A 24,536-nucleotide genomic window follows, 5' to 3' on the forward strand; every position below is an offset into this window, starting at 1 on the left:
ATTGTGGGCGTCCTTCTTCGCACCCTTGTCAGTCCAAACACTATGTTCATATGGTCCTGCGTGAGTCTGTAAGTCAATAATATCCTGCTCTGTCAACTTCACTGAATCTTTCTCTTCATCCATCTGCACACACACATACTTTTTACTTGGAGGTCCCTTATAACCTGCTGCCTTTTTTGCTGCTGCATCTGTTGCTTCATTCCCTCTAGCTATAAGTGTTGTTCTCTCTGCATGGCCCTTGCATTTTAATACAGCTACTTCAGATGGGAATTTAACAGTTTCTATCAATTCAGTCATTTCTTTGAGATGTTTAATAGGTTGTCCAGTGCTGGTTATGAAACCCTTACGCATCCAATGAAGGGCATCAATGTGTATTGCCTGTGTTACATAAGCAGAATCAGAATATATATTTGCTGTTTGATCTTTAGCTAATTGCAATGCTCTGGTTAAAGCTATTACTTCTGCTAATTGTGCTGAAGCCCCTGGCGTAAGTATCTCTTTAGCTTCCATGATTTCAAACTTTTGTCCAGTAGCTTTCACTACTGCATATGATGTTCTAATTTTCCCTGTGTTATCTCTATAGCTACATCCATCACAAAACAGCATTAGTTGTGGGTTCTGCAGTGGTTCTGCATACAATGTTGGTACTAGAGTCATGTCTAGTCGTGCTATGTCAGCGCAGTTGTGTGGTGTCCCTGTCCCTAGATCATTTGCCATATTGATGGTTGTGCCTTCAAATGTAATATGTGACTGATCTAGTATTTGTTTGATTTTTTCTGTGCGTCGTTCTGAGAGTGTAAAAGCTACTGATTGTAAATAGGTTGCTACTCCATGTTGTGTATGTATGATTAGAGGATGATATTTCACTATGTGTGCTGTTTTAATTATGGCCATAGATATAGCTGCTACATGTTGTGTGCATGGTGGATGTCCTTTTTCTATATTGTCTAATTTAGCACTATGATACATAAGCACTTTACGTTGACCTGCCACACTGTCCCCCTTTTTCTGATAAAGTATTGCATTGCTAACTCCATTTTTCTCATACACATCTAGGTGAAAAGGTAAGGTATAATCTGGTACAGCCAAGTCACATGAATGTGCCATTTGTTGTTTTAAGGAAATAAATGCTTCCTCTGCTTCAATATTCCAGTTTAATTGAGCAGTAAGGTTAGCTGGCCCTGCCTCAGTTATTAATGCTCTTAATGGGGCTGTGTGGTTGACATATTCAGGTAAATAGTTCTTACTGAAGCCTGTTAAACCTAAAAATGATAACATGTCTTTTACTATTTTAGGTTTAGGGTGGTGGAATATGGTAGATCGATGTTGGTTTGAAACTGAGGAAGATGAGCCTGAAATTGATCTCCCAAGAAATACAACCCTTCGCCTTCCAAATTGTAATTTTGATTTACTAACTTTATACCCCTTCTCAGCCAATCGTAAAAGAGTGGAGTGGGTTGCAGTGAGAATGTCCTGTTCATTAGGGGAGGCTATGAGGATGTCATCTACATATTGTATAAGAACTGTACTACTTGGAAGCAAAAGGTCAGTAAGGTCTCTTTTCAAAGCCTGATTAAAATACCCCGGAGAGTGCACAAAACCTTGTGGTGCACGTGTATAAGTATACTGTTTCCAAACTTTTGTTTCTAATTTTGTTAACTGTGGCCATTCTGAATGTCATTTCAAATATGTTGCATATGCATTATGTAGAAGCCCCAGTGCAACAGCTCTGATGTACAATGAAAAGAAATAGCCTAAATAATGTTTTATTGGTAAATGATGATTTTCAGGAATGGAGCAAAACAGTTTCAAATAAATGAATACACTTCTAAATTTTGTAATTGGGTTAAAAACAAAATATTTGACTGTGTGGATCCGAGAACAGGCTCCAGTCATGAGTGCCCAGGCAAACACAGCCCAAACGCAGCAGCAGAGACAGTTTTATGGGGCCTTTAGAGGAGCAGCAGAGCACTTGAAGCTTTTGATTCAGTTCATTCATTTGTCATGTGACCAGTAGTGCAGGAGCCCAGTCCACAGATGAGTTTCAGAGCCAGCAGGACTTTCTTTGGTTTTAGTTCAGTTCATGTTTCTCAGTGACGCAGCAGCCATGTTTAGACAGTCTTTAGACAACAGCAGAGCAGAGCCAGTCCAGGTCATGTGACCTTTCAGTTCAGAGCTGGAGAGATGCACCCAGAGAGCCATTGCACTCAGACCACGCCCACCCAGACACAACAGGCCAAAGACCCATCTCAAATCCACTTCAGTCAAAACTCAAATCTATTCAAAATCTATTCCAACTTGTATGGACAAGTTGTTCATTTTCACCTCAAAATCATGTGTAAACAGTTTGCATAAGAAATCTGTATCTATATTTACAACATCCTAAAGTTAAAGTGAGGAATTTTCAATAATTATAAAGACATGGTTTGAATTGTTGACTTAAATTTCAGCATGATCTAATTAAACAAAAATTCTTCTAAAGTTTATGTGAATGCTCAAATAAATCATTACTGTCAGATGAGTTTAAAACATACTGCTCTTTCTTTTTATATGCATACTTCTGATGAGTAAACTGTTAGAGAGTGCAGGATTCTGAGAGTATGGTGATCTCTCATGCCTGACCCATGTAGGAGGGGTCAAAAGGTCAGTTGGAACTCTATCATAACCTGTGTTTGGTATATCACTAATATGTAAACCTTTTGGCCTTGTAAATTTAGGTTTAACATCAGTTGTAAACGATGTCTCATACAATGGTTCATCTATTTTTGTTTTTATTTTACTAGAAACCTCTTCTAGTGTAGAACTTTGAGAGTGCTTATCATCACTTCCAAATTGTATTGTTTTTCTTATTGATTCATGCCCTTCACATTAACAAATTTCAGTGTTTTAACATCATCTGGGTCAATCAGTTGCCCTTCATAGATGTTGTTCCTCCTGCACTGTCATCACTGATTGCTTTCGTATTATCAGCAAGCATCGTGTTTACTATTTCGATAGCTTTATTTGTTGTAGGTTCTTCTATTATGTTTACTAATCCTGCTTTAACTAATACCAATGGACATTGTGGTGTTGGCTTTGATTCATTAGTATTTATCAGTGTTGGGGGTGTAACAGCCCAAGTTTGTGAATTAGTAGCTTGAGTTAGTAATTTATGGGCCTCACTATAAGGTGAAAGGTCAGTATGAGGAGGAGGGAGAAATGCATCTTCCCCCTTCTTATCTAAGGTCGTTTCCCTTTCAGTTTTAGATTGCACCAATTGTATTTGTGGTCTATGTTATGTTAAAACCTGCCCCCCTCATTAAGTGGGGGAGGTATGCATTGCAAAGAACTTTATTTTTTCTGGCTATATCCACTCTTTTTAAACTCCCCTATACATTTTTTGTCATTTCACTCCCATTCTGCTTCAGTGAAATCACAAGCAGCATGGACAACCGTTTGAATATTCAGCAATTGTTCTTTTCTAGGATTTGGAGATGTGTCCTGTCCTATCAAACCTCTCACTTTACGCACATACAACTTTTCGTTCACCTTCTTCTAACCTTCTTTCTATCCTCTGTCCCTGAGTATATCTAAGGCATTAATACACGCTTCTTTCGTCGTAGCAGGAGTAAACTTCGTACTCTATCGTCCATTGTCTAGTGGTGGAAAAGGTTCTCAATTTGACCTTCAGGTGAGAGGGAAACAGGCAAATGCTGATGGGAGATAGTGGGGGTAGGGTTGAAAGAAAGGAGGGGGTGTATAGCTGAGTAAGGGAGTATGATAGACAGGAGAGATAAGACTCACCCTAAAGGAACTATTCACTAAGAATTTACTTGAGAGCAAATAGTCAAAATCCTAATTGAGTAAACCCACAACTGCTTTTCCACCACAGTCAGTCAGTCTGTTTGTCACTAAGTCTGTTTTACACACCTGTAATTTGGTCTATTGGGAATGAAAATGTTAATAAAACCTGTTTACATAAGCCTAATGTATGGATCCAAACCTTTCACCACAGAGATCCCTCTAGACCTAACCTTATCCACCCAGGCTTCTACGCAGAGGCCGAAGCGTCTCTGCGGGGTGGGGGTTCTAGCAGGATATGTGATTTTAGTTTTAAAGACCCGACACTCCTACACCCCGGGCTTTTTGCCTTTATTTTCTCCCCCCCCCCCCAAATGCAGCCTCTACTCCAGCCAATACTCTATGTGATAAAGGCTAAAAATGAGGAGTCAGAGACCCAAGCCACCCACAGTGACCCAAAAAGAAGAAGTTCTGTCCCTACTGGTTTATTCAATAGTGCTCAGCTGAGTGGGTCCCGGACCCAGGGCTCCACACCCCACACACGGTCCAACCGTGTCTTGGTCATAGGGCGCTCCACACCCTCAGAGTCCAACTCTGGCCAACAATAGAACCTAGTCTATTGTCAGTCGACCGGGCCTAATGCCACCTGGTCCCGGACCAGGATTTTCCCCCTAACACGGTCCCAGCCGTCTTGGTTATAAGGGCAAGTACGTTTCTTAGCGACTACGTTCAATAGACTCTCGTCAGATTCTATTCCAAGAGGTAATTTGATTAAGAATTTAACTAGTTGCCCTCAGGGCCCAGCCCTGGCTGTCCAATAGAACCTGGTCTGCTGGCAGTCTCTTAACCGGGCCTAGCGCCACCTGGTCCTGGATCAGGATTTCTAATACCGGCTCATTGATCTGTCCCTATGTGTTAGTAAATGTGCTTCATGCAACTTTACATGTGAAAGAACAAACTGGACTAGATAGCCCACCCAATTATATTCTAAATTTGCAAGACAGAGAATTACAGATTCATGTGACAGTGACAACCCTAATAAAGGATAAACTAAACTATGCAGAAATTTTATTAAAACGGTTTTCTGCTTACCTTATTTTGGGGCCCCTGGTTGTCACCGACACAGTCATCAAACTTCACCTCGATATGCCCAAAGGTCCTCCAGATCACTTCACACCATCACAGAAGGGGTCACCAAAGTTGTAAGAAATGTTCGTTTCTGATGCAAGCGTCAATGTGACAAAGTGGGCCTTTGTCCCTTTTAATAGTACTATGATTTGGTTTTGCACATGTTTGTTCATTTTCAATAACTTCAATAATCAACGAAATAGAACTATCCCGGGTTTGTTTTGTTTAGTTGTAATCAGTTTAAATCACCACACATTTGTTAGTTAAATATATTTTATTTAGTTAAATGTGTCTATTCAGTTCAGTCCAATAATCATCTTACCTGCATCCCCACATGGTCCAGACAAAGAGGGGGCGTGCCCTATGTCGGCCATTTTATAGGCTTGAGTGGGGTCGTGGGCCGGACCATGTGGAGGGGGAAAAACAGATTTAAGTTTGTTTATTTCTTTGTGTTAATGTCTTGTATATTTTCATTTCTGGAACTAAGTGTTTATAGTTTGTTTAATTAAACACTTTTGGTAAAGGGACTCGGGCCCGAGAGATGTTTTTATGGAATATAGGCTTATGTTACTCCCACCGCCCCTGGACAAGAGATGGAGTAGACCGGGGGTGGGGCTTCCGGTACAGGGAAGTATTTTAGTCTGGGCAATTAGACAGATGAGGAACACCAGTGTAGCCAGGGTACACGTGGCTTTTGTTTCAGTTGTTTAAGTTTGGTTGCTTAGTTTTTTGTTGAGCACCGTTAATTTTTGTAAATATGTATTATTTTTTGTGTGTTCACGGTGTACACGGGGATAAATTGTGTCTAATGGGACTTCTTTTGAGTCTGCCTCCTATTTTGATCACTCGGGCCAGCTTCCCCACAGTCAAAAAGGACTAAGAGACTGAAATATAAGTCAGAAGGGTTTAATGATTTCATCACAGGTAAAGTTAACAATGAAGCACTGGACTCTCAGGAAAGGATAGGAAGAGAGTCCTGAGATGTTCGTGTTTCCAGCTTTTATAGGCCTCCCAGTGTGTGAGGCGGGTCTTCCTCTCGGGAACATGTGGTTACACATTAAAAACCTTTTTGGCAAAATCCCTGAATGTGCGTTTTTAAGTTAATCTCATTGTTTTATGACCCTCACAGGATGGGGGGCACTCAGTCCTTGGTGAACAGGGCCACAGATAAGAAGTGGCCCTGGTCATAGGTATTATCTTCTTGGCCCTAGTGCTGTAGATTGCTTTACGACCCTCTCAGGGTGGGGGTCTTTGGTGAATGGGGCTACAGGCATCTGAGGGTAGTATTACATTGTTAAAAAATACCTTACAGGGGCCTGGTGCCGGTCTACAGTTTTGTTTGTGGTGTCCTTTGACAGCTCTTTGGTCTTGTCCACGGTGGAGTTTGGAGTCTGACTGTTTGAGGTTGTAGACAGGAGTCTTTTATACTGATAACGAGTTCAAACAGGTGCCGTTTGAATTTACATGAGAGCACGACTGGTTGCGCTACTGGAAAGTCCACAACCATGCTCTATTAGTGACATCTATAGTAGCATCCGCCACTATAGGGTTAAGTGGCAGAACTTAAAATTGGTGGCTAACTAAATACTCTTTCAGCCCCAATATACGTACGTGTGTATATATATATATATATATATATATATATATATATATAGCAGGGAAGAAAACACTCCATGGCAATGCTGCTGGAACTTTCACTCCCATTGGCCAGGCTTGTATCAAGCCTGGCCAATGTCCCGCCACCAAGAGCCATATACCCCACCGTGATTAGTAGGTTCGTTCAGCTCCACACACCACACTCTAAAGTGCCATACATATCAAACTCGTGGGCCGCACTGACATTAAACTTTTATATTAAAGCAGGGGCCACAAACTATCATCTTGCAGACTGCAATTGGCCCGCAGGCCACAAGTCTGAAGACTCTGTTCTACAGTCTCTACTCCACCGCTCCTGCCACAGTAACATTTATAAAATTAAAATTACCTCTACGTATGTTACATCTGCTGTCTAACCTGTCATATGTACTTTAAATTTAGCAAAACCTTTTCAGAAAAAATATATTTAAAGCTGCACTTTTCTGTTTGTCTCGATGGAGATGTTACTGATTTGAATATAATCTTCCGCAGTACGGTATCAAACATATCTATCTTGGATTTATTCTACTTTTTATTGCTCAAAAATACGTTGAAAAACAAAATATAAATTCTACTAAGACCTGACTTATAACTTGGCCTGGTGGCACTTCCTTTATGGAATCTATGGATACATAAGATTAATATCATACTGTGGAACATTACAGGCAAAGCAATAATGCCTCTATGAGACAGGTAAGTGGCGGACCCTTCACTAGAAAAGTAAACGTTTTGGCTCCTCTTCCCACTGTGAGTAAGTCTACAAGTGATTTCTTGCATTTTAACTTCAACTTCCTCTGCACACGAATTCAGACCCACTGATTTTGTGATCACACAGCGCCTCCTCCTGGACCATGTAGTCAGAGTTTACATTTGAAGGTCCTTTTCACCTTAACTTTTTATTTATCTGTACAGTACTACAATAAGACTTGAGCTGTAGAGGGTTGAATAACACACTAACACACTTCAATGACTCATTATAGAAACAACCTCAAATCAAACATGTAGGTTATGTTGGAGATAATTGTACTTTATGTGGTACGGCGGCTGTTGAGGCCTGTGCTGCAGGTGCTTACCTGGTTTCCCGTGGTGCGGGCTGCTGGACTATATAAGAGCTCTTTTTCTCGTCGGTCCCCCTTTGCCCACACACATTTCGAGGTCACTGTGTAGGCAGGTCTATCCTCCATGCCCAGTGCCGCCGTCTAACTGCGAGCTCGGCACCGATTCACTTTCGCAATGTGCTGAAATTCACGGCGCATTCTCATGCGCCCTCGTCTTTGGCAATAGGTAATTAATATCCACTACTCCTGTCCATTCACAAAATTATCCAAACTAAAGTCCAGGTTTCATGTAGCTTCTCTGCTTGGCCGTAACATTGCACCTGGAGCCAAGTGCGCGTCGTTGTGTGTCTTTATCTGCAGTGACAGGTAATGCCCCGTGGGACCTCTTCAGCCATAAAATTTCCAAATTCTTACGCATCTGTCCCTTGTAGTCCCGCTGCTCGACTGTACTCGCTGTACCAGGTCCATTACGCACAGTGGTGCGCTTTCATCAGTAGAAAAAAAGGTAAATGCATCCCAAATGTCATTTAAACTCCAAGCATGAGTCCTCCAACTATTAGTTTGGTTGTGTAGTTGGCATTGTGCCAAGGACGACACGAGTCCATCCATCCATCCATCCATTTTCTTCCGCTTATCTGGGGCCGGGTCGCGGGGGCAGCAGTCTAAGCAGGGACTCCCAAACTTCCCTCACCCCAGAGACGTCCTCCAGCTCCTCCGGTGGGATCCCAAGGCGTTCCCAGGCCAGCCGAGAGACATAGTCCCTCCAGCGTGTCCTGGGTCTTCCCCGGGGCCTCCTCCCGGTGGGACATGCCCAGAACACCTCGCTAGGGAGCCGTCCAGGAGGCATCCTGAGCAGATGCCCGAGCCACCTCAACTGGCTCCTCTCAACCTGTAGGAGCAGCGGCTCTACTCCGACCTCCTCCCGTGTAACCGAGCTCCTCACCCTATCCCTAAGGGTGCGCCCAGCCACTCTGTGGAGGAAACCCATTTCGGCCGCTTGTATCCGCAATCTTGTCCCTTCGGTCATTACCCAGAGGTTATGACCATAGGTGAGGGTAGGAACGTAGATTGACCGGTAAATCGAGAGCTTCGCCTTTGGGCTTAGCTCCTTCTTTACCACAACGGACCAATACAGCGACCGCATCACTGCAGACGCTGCACCGATCCGCCTGTCAATCTCACGCTCCATCCTTCCCTCACTTGTGAACAAGACCCCGAGATACTTGAACTCCTCCACTTGGGGCAGAGACTCACCACCTACCCGGAGAGGGCAAACCACCTTTTTCCGGTCGAGAACCATGGCCTTGGATTTAGAGAAGGCTGATTCTCATCCCAGCCACTTCACACTCGGCTGCAAACCGCCCCAGTGCCTGCTGCAGGTCCTGGCTCGATGAAGCCATCAGGACAACATCATCCGCAAACAGCGGATATGAAATCCTGTGGTTCCCCTTCCGGCCCCCGGCTGCGCCTAGAAATTCTGTCTATAAATATAATGAACAGAACCGGTGACAAAGGGCAGCCCTGGCGGAGTCCAACATGCACCGGGAACAGGTCTGACTTACTGCCGGCAATGCGAACACAGCTCCTGCTCCGGTCATACAGGGACCGGACAGCCCTTAGCAAAGAGCCCCGGACCCCATACTCCCGGAGCAACCCCCAAAGGACACCACGAGGGACACAGTCGAATGCCTGTTCCAAATCCACAAAACACATGTGGACTGGTTGGGCAATCTCCCATGAACCCCCGAGGACCCGATGGAGAGTATAGAGCTGGTCCAGTGTTTCACGACCAGGACGAAAACCACACTGCTCCTCCTGAATCCGAGGTTCGACTATCGGCCAGATTCTCCTCTCCAGTACCCTGGAGTAGACCTTACCGGGAAGGCTGAGGAGTGTGATTGCCCTGTAATTGGAACACATCCTCCGGTCCCCCTTCTTATACAGAGGGACCACCACCCCGGTCTGCCACTCCACAGATACTGTCCCCGACCGCCACGCGATGTTGCAGAGACGTGTCAGCCAAGACAGTCCCACAGCATCCAGAGACTTGAGGTACTCGGGACGGATCTCGTCCACCCCTGGAGCCTTGCCACCGAGGAGCTTGCTAACCACCTCGGTGACTTCAGCCAGGGTGATGGACGAGTCCGCCTCCGGGTCCCCAGTCTCTGCTTCTTCCTCGGAAGACATGACGGGGGGATTGAGGAGATCCTCAAAGTATTCCTTCCACCGCCCGACAACATCCCCAGTCGAGGTCAGCAGCTCTCCACCCATACTGTAAACAGTGTTGGTGAAGCACTGCTTCCCCCTCCTGGGGCGTCTGACGGTTTGCCAGAATTTCTTTGAGGCCGTCCGATAGTCCTCCTCCATGGCCTCCCCGAACTCCTCCCAACCCCGAGTTTTTGTCTCTGTGACCGCACGAGCCGCAGCATGCTTGGCCCGCCTGGCCCGCTGGTACTTATCGGCTGCCTCAGGAGTCCCACGAGCCAACAAGGCTCGATAGGACTCCTTCTTCAGCTTGACGGCATCCCTTACTTCCGGAGTCCACCACCGGGTTCGGGGATTGCCGCCACGACAAGCACCACAGACCTTACGATCACAGCTGCGAGCGGCCGCATTCACAATAGAGGTGGAGAACATGGCCCACTCGGAGTCCATGTCTCCAGCCTCCCCCGGGATCAAGGAGAAGTTCTCCCGGAGGTGTGAGTTGAAGATCCCCCTGACAGAGGGCTCTGCCAGGCGTTCCCAACAGACCCTTACAATACACTTGGGTCTGCCAGGTCTGTCCGGCTTCCTCCTCCGCCAGCGGATCCAACTCACCACCAGGTGGTGATCGGTTGACAGCTCAGCCCCTCTCTTCACCTGAGTGTCCAAGACACGCGGTCAGAGGTCAGATGATACGACAACAAAGTCGATCGTCGACCTCCGACCTAGAGTGTCCTGGTGCCACGTGCACCGATGGACACCCTTGTGCTCGAACATGGTATTTGTTATGGACAAACTGTGACTAGCACAGAAGTCCAATAACAAAACACTGCTCGGGTTCAGGTCAGGGAGGCCGTTCTTCCCAATCACGCCCCTCCAGGTGTCACTGTCATTACCCACATGGGCGTTGAAGTCCCCCAGGAGAACAACGGAGTCCCCGGTTGGTGCACTGTCTAGTACCCCTCCCAGGGACTCCAAGAAGGCCGGGTACTCTGCACTGCTGTTTGGCCCGTAGGCCGACACAACAGTGAGAGACCTGTCCCCGACCCGAAGGCGCAGGGGCGCGACCCTCTCGTTCACCGGAGTGAACCCCAACACGAAGCGGCTGAGCTGTGGGGCAGTGAGCAAGCCCACACCAGCTCATCGCCTCTCCCCGCGGGCAACGCCAGAGAAATGGAGAGTCCAGCCCCTCTCAAGAAGTTGGGTTCCAGAGCCCAAACTGTGCGTGGAGGCGAGGCCGACTATATCTAGTCGGTCAACCTCCCGCACAAGCTCCGGCTCCTTCCCCCCCAGCGAGGTGACATTCCATGTCCCCAGAGCCAGTCTCCATGTCCAGAGATCCGGTCGTCGAGGCCCCCGCCTTCGACTGTCGCCCAGATCTTCAAGCACCCGCCCCTTACGGATCCTCTTGCGGGTGGTGGGTCCACATGAGGACGGCCCCACATCACTCCTTCGGGCTGAGCCCGGCTGGGCCCCGTGGGGAAAGGCCCGGCCACCAGGCACTCGCTGTCGGGCACCCACCCCAGGCCTGGCTCCAGGGTGGGGCCCCGGTAACGCCGGTCCGGGCGACGTAAACGGCCTTGTTTTTACACTCGTCATAAGGGGCTTCTGAACCGCTCTTCGTCTGACCCGTCCCCCTGGACCTGTTTGCCATGGGTGACCCTACCAGGGGCATGAAGCCCCGACAACATAGCTCCCAGGATCATTCGGGCACTCAAACCTCTCCACCATGTTAAGGTGGCGGTTCAGGGAGGGGACGACACGAGTCATCTTACGTCTTATCATTTCAAACTCCAGAAAGTGAGCTGTGTAAAGCGGACTCCCAGTCATTAAACCTGGGATTGTGTGCTCACCTCACTCCATCAGAGGTACGTGTGTCTCCTTAGTTGGGTTAAGTTCCATTGCGCTGTTGGACTAATGGTAACTCCCCATTCATTTTAGGTGTCAGTGGTCCGCAGCGGTACAGAATACGCCACCTCTGCTGTTTTGTCATATGCTTTGCTTTATTTTGCCTTCCTTTGTCTTTCCCTTGTTTAGTTTTGTCTTGTCTTGTCTTGTTTTTTCTTTTTTTTTTTTTTGCCTCACCTTTTGTTGAGCTCTGTGCGTCGACCTGGAGTTTGCCCTGTACTTGGTCTGACAGGCGGTGGGCTTGGGCTCGGTAAACTTCTAATGAGCTGAATGAGTGTGTATGGGTGGACTCAGATTTTATATATTGTAGTTATTATTAATAAAATTAAAACATGTTTCTTTAATATATAAAATAAACATGATGCAAATTAAGTGGAACCTGGCTCTTTCATCTTGATATGCTGACCTGTGCGCCTTATACTTAGGTTCTAGTCACAACCCTTATATTTTTTAGTACTACTCTAAATTATTAACCCCTCGATCGCCACATTTAGGGTTTTTGTGTGACTTGCATAAATTGGTTTTGACAGCTTATTGTTTATTAGAAAACAGTGGAGATGATTGTGAACTTCAGGAAAGTCACGGCCCCCCTGCCTCCACTCACCCTGCCTGAGTCTCCCATCACCACTGTGGACTCTTTCCGCTCCCTGGGCACCTGCATCACACAGGACCTCAAATGGAGCCGACCATCAGCTCCTCAAGAAAACTGATGGTGCAGTTCTACACGACCATCAAATCCATCCTCACCTCCTCCATCACTGGGGCCATGGCCAGGTACAGACAGAGACTGCAGCGCATTGTTCACTCTGCTGAGAAGGTGATTGGCTGCAGCCTTCCATCTCTACAGGACCTGTACGTCTCCAGGACTCGGGGGTGCGCAGGCCGTATAGCAGCTGACACTTCTCACCCTGGACATGGACTATTTGAGCCACTTCCCTCTGGCAGGAGGCTACGCTCCATTGGGACCAGAACCTCTCGTCATAACAACAGTTTCTTCCCCTCTGCCGTTTGTCTCATGAACACTTTAGAATATCTGCTCTAAACTGGATGCTTTATAATAGTGGTCACCTTAATAAGTCATGTTTGCACTGTTGTTCTGATGTTATTGTATATGACTATTTTATTTTTAAATACATCTTTTTTTTATTTTATGCATGCCCTCATTTGTATTTGTATTTATAATAGCTATATTATATAATAGCTATATTTCTATATATATATACTGTGTGTGTATATATATGTGTATATGTGGGTATATATACACACACACACCCCCACACACGCACACACATATATATTTATATGTATGTATATATATATATATATATATATATATATATATATATATATATATATATATATATATATATATATATATATATATATATATATATATATATATATATATATATATATATATATATTATGTTGCACTTCATCACCAAAGAAAGTTCCTAGTTTGTGAAGTTGTGGTCACTGACAATGGCAATAAAAGTCTTCAGGTTAGTTTATTGTTTATCGTCTATATTTTCTTATATCGTACTTCAAAATGTGTCATTGTGACAGGCTGACTCTTCAGGCAAGTTTTTGATGAGGGAACAACGTTAGAACATTGTAGAAAGTTTCTAAAGGTCTGATTGTTTAATCTGCCTGGTAACACTGGAGAAGAGAAAGGTCATGTGATCCATGAGCATTTTCGGAGTGTAACAGCCTGACCAGTGGGGGCAGCAGTGCACTAACCGTGTCTACTCTGCTGCACAAAAAGCAGGAAGCAGACAGAGCCCCGTGTGCGGTTAGCTCGGAGCTAAAGCTAAAAACACTTTGTTAAAATGTCCAAAGGCCAAACGCTGAGAGCTTTGGTGAATGAGCGGCTGACTGCGGCTGCTGAAGAGATCTTTGCGCTGTTTGAAAGAACGATAGCGGAGTATGAGGAGGAACTGTGTCGCTCCAAAGAGGAGAACCAGAGGAACCAGGACACTCCACAGACTCCACGGATTAAAGAGGAGCCAGAGGAGCAGAGCGTCAAACAGGAGGAAGACACGCTCCCAGCACAGGTGATCTTTATCTACAGTGTTGGAAGTCACTAAATACACGGACTGAAAAGACGTAGGTCTTTTCAGAATACTCATTTTGAGTAACTGTCCGGGAGGGGGGTAGGGGCCACGGCTCGGCACACGACTGGTGTATGGTGTTTATTTTCTGTCTATAATTTGAATAACAAAGAGAGCCCATGGAACATAAAGGAAACTTGTGTTTGAGGGTTTTAAGGTCACAAATATCCGCAAGTATCATAGCAACCAAAAAGCCAATGGAGAGCGAGGTTGGTGAAGGCACTCGGCCCTTCACGCCCGCACCGTTGGTTTGGCAGAGGGCGAGCTGTAGCAACGAGGCTGTGTATGTATGTGTATATATATATATATATATATATATATATATATATATATATATATATATATATATATATATATATATATATATATATATATATACACATACATACATACATACACACATACATACATACATACATACATACATACATACATACATACATACATACATACATACATACACATACATACATACATACATACATACACACACATACATACATACATACATACATACACACACATACATACATACATACACATACATACATACATACACACACATACATACATACATACATACACATACATACATACATACACACACATACATACATACATACACATACATACATACATACACACACATACATACATACATACACACACATACATACATACATACACACACATACATACATACACACACATACATACATACACACACATACATACATACATACATACACACACATACATACACACAATTAATTCATAAAAAAATCCTACAGTGTGATTTCCTGGATTCTTTCCCCTCATTCTGTCTCATAGTTGAAGTGAACCTATGATGAAAATTACAGGCCTCTCTCATCTTTTTAAGTGGGAGAGCTTGCACAATTGGTGGATGACTAAATACTTTTTTGCCCCACTGTATAACTAACTCAGGGATGTCAATCATGCGGCCCGGGGCCCGAATACGGCCTGCCTACAGACTTGATCCGGCCCTCAGCTGATTTGTAATAAAAATACACTCAGCAAAATTTGATTTTTTTTTTTTTTCTGATTGCTAGCAAAATAGCATCATCTTCGAAAAAGTAATAATGAACCTTAAAAAACTAAGCTGCACTCAAAGCTAACACACAAGCACTTAAATGACATTTTGAAATTGGCAGCTACTCAGGGTATGATGCCTGATATTGATGCACTTGTGCAGGCTAAAAGATGCCAAGTTTCTGGATACAAAAACAAAGCACGACTAAATCCTGTAAAATAAAAAGGTCAAAATGCTGATGATTTTAGATCTGGATTTTTTTGTTTTGTTTGTTTTTATGTGCAGAATGTTGAGTTCAAATCATTTCTGTATTAATCTACACATGCTCTAATAAAATCTGTATTGAGTTGTACTGCACAAAAATGAGACAGTTTCAGGTTGTTCTTAATATTTTACAAAGGAACAGTTCCCTTCAATAAAAAAATATTTTACATGTTTCTCTGCACAAATGTTTCTACTTATTGCTAGTTTTGAGTATTTATGCTTTCAGTTTTCTGGTCCGGTCCCCTTGAGATCAAATTAAGTCGTATGTGGCCCCCAGACCAAAATGAGTTTGACACCCTTGATCTAACTGAAGGTGTAACATAGGCTGGCCTTTAGGAGTAGAAGATGAGACAAAAGACAGCAGCACTGGTGTGAACCACAATTTATTTTTATTTTTTTCAATAATTTTCCAAAGTGCATTGTGCAATGGAGGTTTGAGGAGCAGTGTCTCCTCCAGCAGCAAAACCTGGTGTGTTGGTCTCAGGCCCTTTTTTATACTGTCCCACTAACTGGATAAAACTTGTGTTACTTAAAAGGCATGTTTAAAAATAACATTAGCTCTTTAAAACTCTTAAACCTCTATAAGGCAAAATAAACCCACTAACCAAATTAACTTTATACATATATACTGTATGTATATACACATAAACCCTAAAAACAAACACCAAATATGCTTAAAATCCATAAAATGCCCCACATGCGTCCCTTACACATTCCCCACCTTGGTCGTGCCCTGGAACCTTTTTAAGGGACCTCTTTTCACTGGGGACCTTTTTGACACCTGGACACAAGGACACAGGAGATAAATTAAAATTAATCTTAAGACACCATTCACTAAAAACGCTGTAAATTACACAACACAAAAACACTTAAAAACATTCTTAAACAAGCATTGCACCCTAATATTGCACATATCCAATTTAGAATTTATTAGCTGTTGAGGTAATTGGGTAAAGGAACAGATGAAGTAAATAAACATTTTAAAATGTTTGTGTGCAGTTGTATTATTTTTTTAAGTGCAAATAATGTTCAAAGTGCTGTGTGCTTTTAAAGTGCATATAGTGAAGGGTGTAAAGTGCTGTTACTTTTGTAAAAAATGTGCTGTTTGTTACTGAAGGACGGAACTAACTATACTGGAGCTTACACACCTGTTTCTATACAGTTTGTGCAGCTCATTAGACTTAGCCTACAAACAAAGTGTGAACTGTGCCTGAGTCATACTTGGGATTATCAATTAGTTCCCTAATGGGTGCTATCACATCTATTAGCATCCTGGCTATTAGCATACTGGCTAGCCTTATTGTTTTCCTTGTTTAGATTTAGCTCTGAGGATGGAGTTATAAATATATGATAGATGATGTCTAAGGCTCCATTCCTTTTCAAAAATTGATTGTTTTTCCTAACAAAAATGGCCTCTTTGACTTCCCTCTCAGACCATTATATTTACTTTGTCTAAGATCTGTACCTCCAACTGAAATATTAAAACAGGAGCAGGTGTGTGTATAAAAGTTCATTATCAGATTATTAAATTGTGATTGTATCACCAACATAACCAGTTTTGCTTTTCCTTGGAGTGTGTTCCATTTTTGTGAAACAAAACGGCTAAAATCCTCTTTCCCGTCTCAGTTTTGGTGCAACTAATTCTTAACCATATGTTGTCATGTCCACACAAACTGCTTTTTTCTATGGAAATATTGTTCCTTTGGTTATAATATTCCACAGTATGACATAAATTGCTTCTCCCTGGAGAATGTCCCGAAGTATAGTTTCAACTTTTCCTGGAAACATGCCGGTGACGTGCCGCCTCCAGAAAGTTACATCTGGAGGCTGTGCATTTGTTCTCATCTTGAGATTGATAAATATATAACAATATTTCTATCAAAACACAACCAAAGAAATTATAGAAACATTTAGCACATTTCTGATTGAAATAAAAAATATATATATATATATATTTTTTTTTTTTTTCAGTCAAAACATTAATATTAATATTTGTGTGTTTGTTCCCCACCCTAGGTCCCAGTGGGCCTCCCAGAGTTCAATGTTGTCTGTGTGAAGACAGAAGAGTCCTCACTGTCCCACCAACATAGACAAACTGAGCACAAAGAGGAAACACAGGAAGAGGACATCAGCACAGAGCCACATTTACACTCCGAGACTAAGGGACACATGGAGCACTCCTCTGACAAGGGAGATGATAAAGACTGGAGAGCTCCATTCAGCTGTTCAGCTGCACAGATGGAGACAAAGGCTGATGGAGACCACTGCAACCAAGTCCAGAAAGGCCAAACGCTGAGAGCTTTGGTGAACGAGCGGCTGACTGCAGCTGCTGAAGAGATCTTTACGCTGTTTGAAAGAACGATATCGGAGTATGAGGAGGAACTGTGTCACTCCAAAGAGGAGAACCAGAGGAACCAGGACACACAGACTCCACGGATTAAAGAGGAGCCAGAGGAGCAGAGCGTCAAACAGGAGGAAGACACGCTCCCAGCACAGGTGAGCTTTATCCAAATGGTTGCCTAGGATGAAGTTGCGTGAAACGGACCATCTCAGGTTGGAGGGCACAGCTTCTGTTTCAATATTTCATTTCACATATTTATTTACCAAGACCACATACAATTAGATGAAACATCAAACAGACGCTTGTACCTCCAGACTGGAACAGTGAGGGATGCACCTGTCAAGAAAACTCTGTCCTCGACACGTTGGTTTACCAAAAAAGACTCAAAACAGATATGCCTTCTTCACCGTCTCCTCCTCAAAGCAGCCTTTTTATTAACAGCTTGACATTCCTTCACAGTCCTTATTTGTTAGCAGAACAATCATCTCAGTCCCCTCCCCATATTCACACGGCCTGTCTGTTATTTTTGGTTACCCATCTGTTGATCATTCAACAATTCAACTTAGTTCAATTACTTTACGACGTAATTACTTTACGACTTGTTTAAACAGACTTGTAGTTTTCCATCAGTTGTGGTTAGTCTCCTAACACAATATAAACACACAATTCGTTAATGATAAAAATAAAAGCATAATTTCATTCACAGCACCGTAATATCTGTCACCAATAAGTATCGGCCGATAACAGCATTTATGACATCACAGCTCAAAATACACAAATTCAGACACTTTTCCTCTGAGGTTTTGTTCCTCAGAGCTCTCACTCTGAGCCCCAGCTCCACCTCCTACTTCAGCCACAAAGACAGAGTAGTCTCAGGTCAGGGGCAGAGGACACACACATAGGGCAGGACCAGTAACAGACAGAAGAGGACACCACATGTTTACGCATACAAGCTTTTTTTATTTTTTGAGGAAATATTTTTCACCCAAACCGCTTTGTACCAGCCCCACGACACGTGAGGGGACACAGGCTGTTGCTTGAGATCTTAGATCTATCTTTCATCAGCGCCCTTCTCTCACTCCTCACACTGCTCCTATTTTTGTCTATAGTCTTGTTACCTCCTGTATGGACTATTGTAGCTCTCCTCTTTGGTCTCCCTCACAAATCCCTCTCGAAACTGCAGGTCCTTCAAAATTGTGCAGTTTGGATTATCACCAGGAGACCACCATTCACCAAATCACCTCCATCCTCCAACAACTTCACTGGCTTTACATAAAACAAAGAATCAGCTTAAAAATTCTCCTCACTCCTCTCTGTTGCTCCTCTCTCCATCTCTCTCTCCTCTCTGCCCCTGTCCCTCCTCTCTTCTCCTCTCTCCAGCTCTCTCTTACCTTTCCTCTTCTCTGCTCCTCCTTTGGTGTTTTGAAAGGCACTTATAAATAAAATGTATTATAATTTTTTTGTTCAGGAGAGTCAAAATATGAATATTCATATTTGTGTGTTTGTTCCTCACCCCAGCTCCCAGTGGGCGTCCCAGAGTCCAGTGCTGTCTGTGTGAAGACAGAAGAGTCCTCACTGCTTCAACATAGACTAACTGAGCACAGAGAGGAAACACAGGGAGAGGACATCAGCACAGAGCCACATTTACACTCAGAGACTGAGGGACACACGGAGCACTCCTCTGACACTGACAATGATGAAGACTGGAGAGCTCCAATCAGCTGTTCAGCTGCACGGATGGAGACAGAGGCTGATGGAGACCAGTGCAACCAAGTCCAGATCAGAGCCAGAAGCACCGCTGCACCAAACTCAGGTCTATCCCCCAAATACAAGTCTGCACCAGAGACCAGTGCCTCTGTGAACTATGGAGACATGTCAGGAACAGCCCAAGGAGCTGATAAGAAGAAACACCAGTGCCCTTTTTGTCAGAAGAGGTTTCAGAAGTTAGCAGTATTACGAGATCACATTAGAATTCACACAGGAGAGAGACCATTCAGCTGCTCAACATGTGAGAAGACATTTTCTCAAAAGGCCCATCTACATGAACATGTAAGGTTACACACTGGTGAACGACCTTACAGCTGTTCAGCATGTGAGAAAACATTTGCCACAAAGTCTAATCTATGTAAACATGAGAGAACGCACACTGGTGAGAGACCTTATAGCTGTTCAATGTGTGAGAAGCCATTTTCCCAAAAGTGTAGTCTAGATGCACATATGAGAGTACACACAGGAGAGAGACCATTCCGCTGCTCAACATGTGAGAAGACATTTTCTCAAAGGGCACATCTACGTGAACATGTCAAGATACACACCGGTGAACGACCTTACAGCTGTTCAACATGTGAGAAGACATTTACCATGAAGTGTAGTCTAGATGCACATATGAGAGTACACACAGGACATAAACCATTCAGCTGTTTAACATGTGAGAAGACATTTGCCACAAGGTCTTGTCTACGTAAACACGAGAGAACGCACACTGGTGAGAAACCTTACAGCTGCTCCAATTGTGATAAAGGGTTTTCACAAAGATCTGATTTGAAGAGACACATGAGAACTCACAGAACAGAAACTGACTGAAGGCTAATTGGTTATGTTCATGAGGTGTTCTAAAGAGCCTAGAATTTTGTGTTGGAGTCTTGCTGACTTGCCCCCCTCGCACATTTGTGCTCGGGCCCTAATGAAGCAGCAAACACACAAAACTCAAGTGCAGTAAAAGGATATCAATTACATTTTAAATAAAATGTTGAGCGTGGAAATGGTGATTTTTTTTTCCAACAAAATGTTTATTTTTGTAGTTTACCAACAGTCTATTAACCTTCTCCAAATTAACAACTCCTTTGATGTTTTCCAGTCAGGTTTTAGACCCCACCACAGCACTGAGACTGCTCTTACCAAGGTGACATATGATATCCCCCTGAACAATGATGCAGGTAAAGTCTCAGTCTTGATCCTGTTAGATCTGAGCGCTGCCTTTGACACTGTGGATCATGGAGACTAGAGGACTGGGTGGACATCTGTGGTTGGACTTTAATGCCCTATCTAGAAAACAGGGAGTACTTTGTTGAAATTGGATAATGTGTCTCAGATAAAATGTCCCTGACCTGTGGGGTGCCCCAGGGCTCAATCCTGGGACCACTGTTGTTCAAACTCTACATGCTGCCATAAGGCCAGTTAATACACAGCAATAATGTGTCCTACCACAACTCTGCAGATGACACTCAGATCTATGTCTCACTGCAGCAGGTGAATATGGACCAGTGGATTCACTCTGCCACTGCATCCAACAGATCAGTGTGTGGATGCAAAACAACTTTCTCTATGCTTCTGTGGGCCAAAGTCTGAGTTTAGTTGGAGAAAGTGTTAGCAGTCACCTCCAGTATCTCTTTCTAAAACCTTCAAATCAGGTTAGGAATCTAGAGGTAATAATGGACTCAGACTAAAAATGTGGCAAAATCAAAGGTAAACTGTCAAAACCAGACTTAGAGAGACTTATCCTACATTTGTCTCCAGTAGGTTAGACTACTGTAACGTCCTGCTCACTAGCCTCTCCAAACGAGCCTTAAGACAGAACAGTACATCCAGAACACTGCTGCTTCTGTCCTGACTAGAATCAGGAAGTATGAGCACATGTGTCCTGTGCTCAGGTCTCTGCTTGTGAATAAGTCTCTCCATGGATCAGCACCAAAGAACATCTCCCACATGTTAGAGCCAGAGGAACCATCTCACACTCTGAGGACTAAACCAGGACTAAACATGGGGAATCAGCATTTCAGTTTTGTGCAGTTAAAACCTGGAACAGTCTTCCTGAAGATGTGAGACAGGCCTCTACTTTGACAATGTTGAAATCCAGGCTCCAAACACTTCTCTTTATCTGTGCATATGACTGAAAGGTTCTTATTCTGCTTTTTCTCTTTTAATGTTCATCCCGTGATGATTACTTGTGATTATTTATGTTTCGATTTGTTGTGTTGTGATTGTAATGTCTTTCTTATTCTGTAAAGCACTTTGAATTACTTTGTGTACCAATTGTGTTACACAAATAAAATTTCCTTGCCTTGGATATTCATTAGCAGGTAGCCGGTTAGCACGTAGCTGGTTAGCCTCCTCAATATATTTTAACTCTTAATATTATATTTTTTTCTAAAAGTCTATGGGAAAAATGGATGTGGGAGATTTGTCCCTCCCCTGGGACTCAGTGTGATCTGAGCTCTATTCTCGAGCTTGTGGAGGGTCCAAGACGTTTTCTTCTTGTCCCCTCGGCTGCAGCCGTCTGCTCTCACCAGCAGTCCAGACGAGGACCTCTCCTACTGTGTTCTTTCAATAGATCCATGGGACCTATTCTTTGCTATTGGCCTCTTCAGAGTGGCTTTTTTTTTTTCAAGTGGCAGATTTTCATGTTTTTAAGTTTTTGTTTTTGTAGCTACTTTTTAACACAGTGAGGTTTTTTAGAAGGCTGATGAAAATGTACATTTTCTAAGCTCTGAGGCCTCAAATGCAGGACATTTATTTCTCTTAAAAGTCCATTTTGCACAACACGTCTTTATATTCCTCTTTATTGAACAATTATTCCTGTTTCTTCCATTTTTTAATAAAGTTTTTTTTTGAGTAAAAAAAAGTAAATGCTGAAGTTTTATTTAATATACAAAAATAGGCTTTGATATTAGATGTATTTTTATTGTGTAGCAAAAGAAAAATATAAAATCTGTCACCTGGACAAAACGTAGGAGTGAAGACATTTGGTTGCTCATTCTTCAGTTCTGAGCAGATTACTGCTGGACACTGCCTTATGTGAAGGCAGTTTTTGTTAGGAAAGACAGTCCTTCCTTGAACAGGACATCATCCATCCAGCCGAACGTCTTCATGCCTACAACGTTTTGTCCACTTGACAGATTTTATATTTGTCTTTTGCTATGGATCAGACCTGGACGACTGAGGGATTACATAGATATTTCTATTGTCACAAGTATCACATTTCAAACAGTCTTTAAAAAAAAGCCCTTACAACACTCAAAGTGCTTTTCAATAAAATCCAAACTTAAAAACATGAAAAACATTCAACAGTGACAAACTTGAATGTTACACTGACACATGAGAGGGGACTAAACTCAGCTTATGAAGCTGGTACAACTATCTGGGTGGGTTTGATTTTTTACTTTTTTTTTTTCATCTTCTTTTCTTCATCTTCTTTGGAATGGGTTTTGTTTATTTATTTATTTAGTTATTTTCATCTTCTTTGGAATGGGTTTTGTTTATTTATTTTCATCTTCTTTGGAATGGGTTTTGTTTATTTATTTATTTTCATCTTCTTTGGAATGGGTTTTGTTTATTTATTTTCATCTTCTTTGGAATGGGTTTTGTTTATTTTTTTTATTTTTTATTGGGAGGTATGGCGGTCCTGGTTTCTTTCTACTGCACAATGGTTGCGGCACCAAAGACTATAGCTTAAATGGATAGAATGAATGTACTCTCTCTAAATGCCCATGGCTTGAATTCCCCTCAAAAGAGCCAAAGCATAAATGTGATTAAAGGTGAACATCAAGCTCAAGGATTAGTGTCAGATCGCACCATCGGTCGTTGTTTGAGCCAAAGTGGACTTAATGGGAGATGACCAAGGAGGACACTATGGTTGAGATCAAACAAATCCTTAAAAAGCCAGATTGGAATTTGCCAAACTACATGTTGACAAGCCACAAACCTTCTGCTAGAATGTCCTATGGACAGATTAGACAAAAAATTGAACTTTTTGCCGAGGCACATCAGCTCTATGTTCATAGACAGAAAAATGAAGCATATCAAGAAAAGAACATTGTCCCTACTGTGAAACATGGAGGAGGCTCTGTTATGTTCTGGAGCTGCTTTGCTGCATCTGGCACAGGGCGTCTTGAATCTGTGCAGGGTACAATGAAATCTCAACATTGTCAAGGGATTCTAGAGAGAAATATGCTGCCAGTGTCAGAAAGCTTGGTCTCAGGTCGCAGGTCATGAGTCTCATGAGCAGGACAGGACAATGACCCAAAACACAATTGATTTGTGTGATTTTAATGTCTTTCTTATTCTGTAAAGCACTTTGAATTACCTTGTGTACGAATTGTGCTATACAAATAAACTTGCCTTGCCTTGCCAGTTTGCTCATGAAGAGTGGGCCAAAATACCTGCTGAGAGGTGCAGAAGTCTCATTGACAGTTACAGGAATCGCAGCATTTTTTTATTTTATTTTTTTAAATAATTCTGTTGAAGGATCATTGAAAAGCAATGTCTGACTTTCATTGGCAAAATTTCAAAGAATTCATTTTTTATTACATTTGTCAGATTCAAGTTATTTCTGTGACCATTCTGAGTTTTTCTTTCATTAAATGACATGTACCAACAATTTTGTCCACGTGTGTGTGTATATATATTATATGTATATATAAACTCACCTAAAGGATTATTAAGAACACCTGTTCAATTTCTCCTTAATGCAATTATCTAATCAACCATTCACATGGCAGTTGCTTCAATGCATTTAGGGGTGTGGTCCTGGTCAAGACAATTTCCTGAACTCCAAACTGAATGTCAGAATGGGAAAGAAAGGTGATTTAAGCAATTTTGAGCATGGCATGTTTGTTGGTGCCAGACGGGCCGGTCTGAGTATTTCACAGTCTGCTCAGTTACTGGATTTTCACACACAACCATTTCTAGGGTTTACAAAGAATGGTGTGAAAAGGGAAAAACATCCAGTATGCGGCAGTCCTGTGGGCGAAAATGCCTTGTTGATGCTAGAGGTCAGAGGAGAATGGGCCGAGTGATTCAAGCTGATAGAAGAGCAACGTTGACTGAAATAACCACTCATTACAACTGAGGAATGCAGCAAAGCATTTGTGAAGCCACAACACGCACGACCACCGTATTAGTATGGTGTTCCTAATAATCCTTCAGGTGAGTGTATACTATATTAGCATCACAGGTGTCTACATACATACATCTGCTTCTAAATAGTGGGTTTCTTGAATAAATGCTAAGTGAATATTTTTCCTATACAAAAGATCTATAATGCTTTGGCTCTTTTGAGG

General features: G+C 42.9%; 1 protein-coding gene across 1 annotated transcript; it reads left to right on the top strand.

The window, feature by feature from the left end:
* The first annotated feature begins 13,463 nt into the window (after positions 1-13,463).
* LOC117383471 (zinc finger protein with KRAB and SCAN domains 7-like) lies at positions 13,464-22,091 on the top strand. Its single transcript, XM_055227960.1, has 3 exons — positions 13,464-13,765; positions 17,154-17,633; positions 18,997-22,091. The coding sequence occupies exons 1-3, from the start codon at positions 13,541-13,543 to the stop codon at positions 20,059-20,061; spliced, it is 1,770 nt and encodes a 589-aa protein (XP_055083935.1). The 5' UTR covers positions 13,464-13,540; the 3' UTR covers positions 20,062-22,091.
* Positions 22,092-24,536: the final 2,445 nt, after the last annotated feature.

Source organism: Periophthalmus magnuspinnatus, chromosome 16, assembly GCF_009829125.3.
Source record: "Periophthalmus magnuspinnatus isolate fPerMag1 chromosome 16, fPerMag1.2.pri, whole genome shotgun sequence".
Classification (NCBI taxonomy): Eukaryota; Metazoa; Chordata; class Actinopteri; order Gobiiformes; family Gobiidae; genus Periophthalmus; species Periophthalmus magnuspinnatus.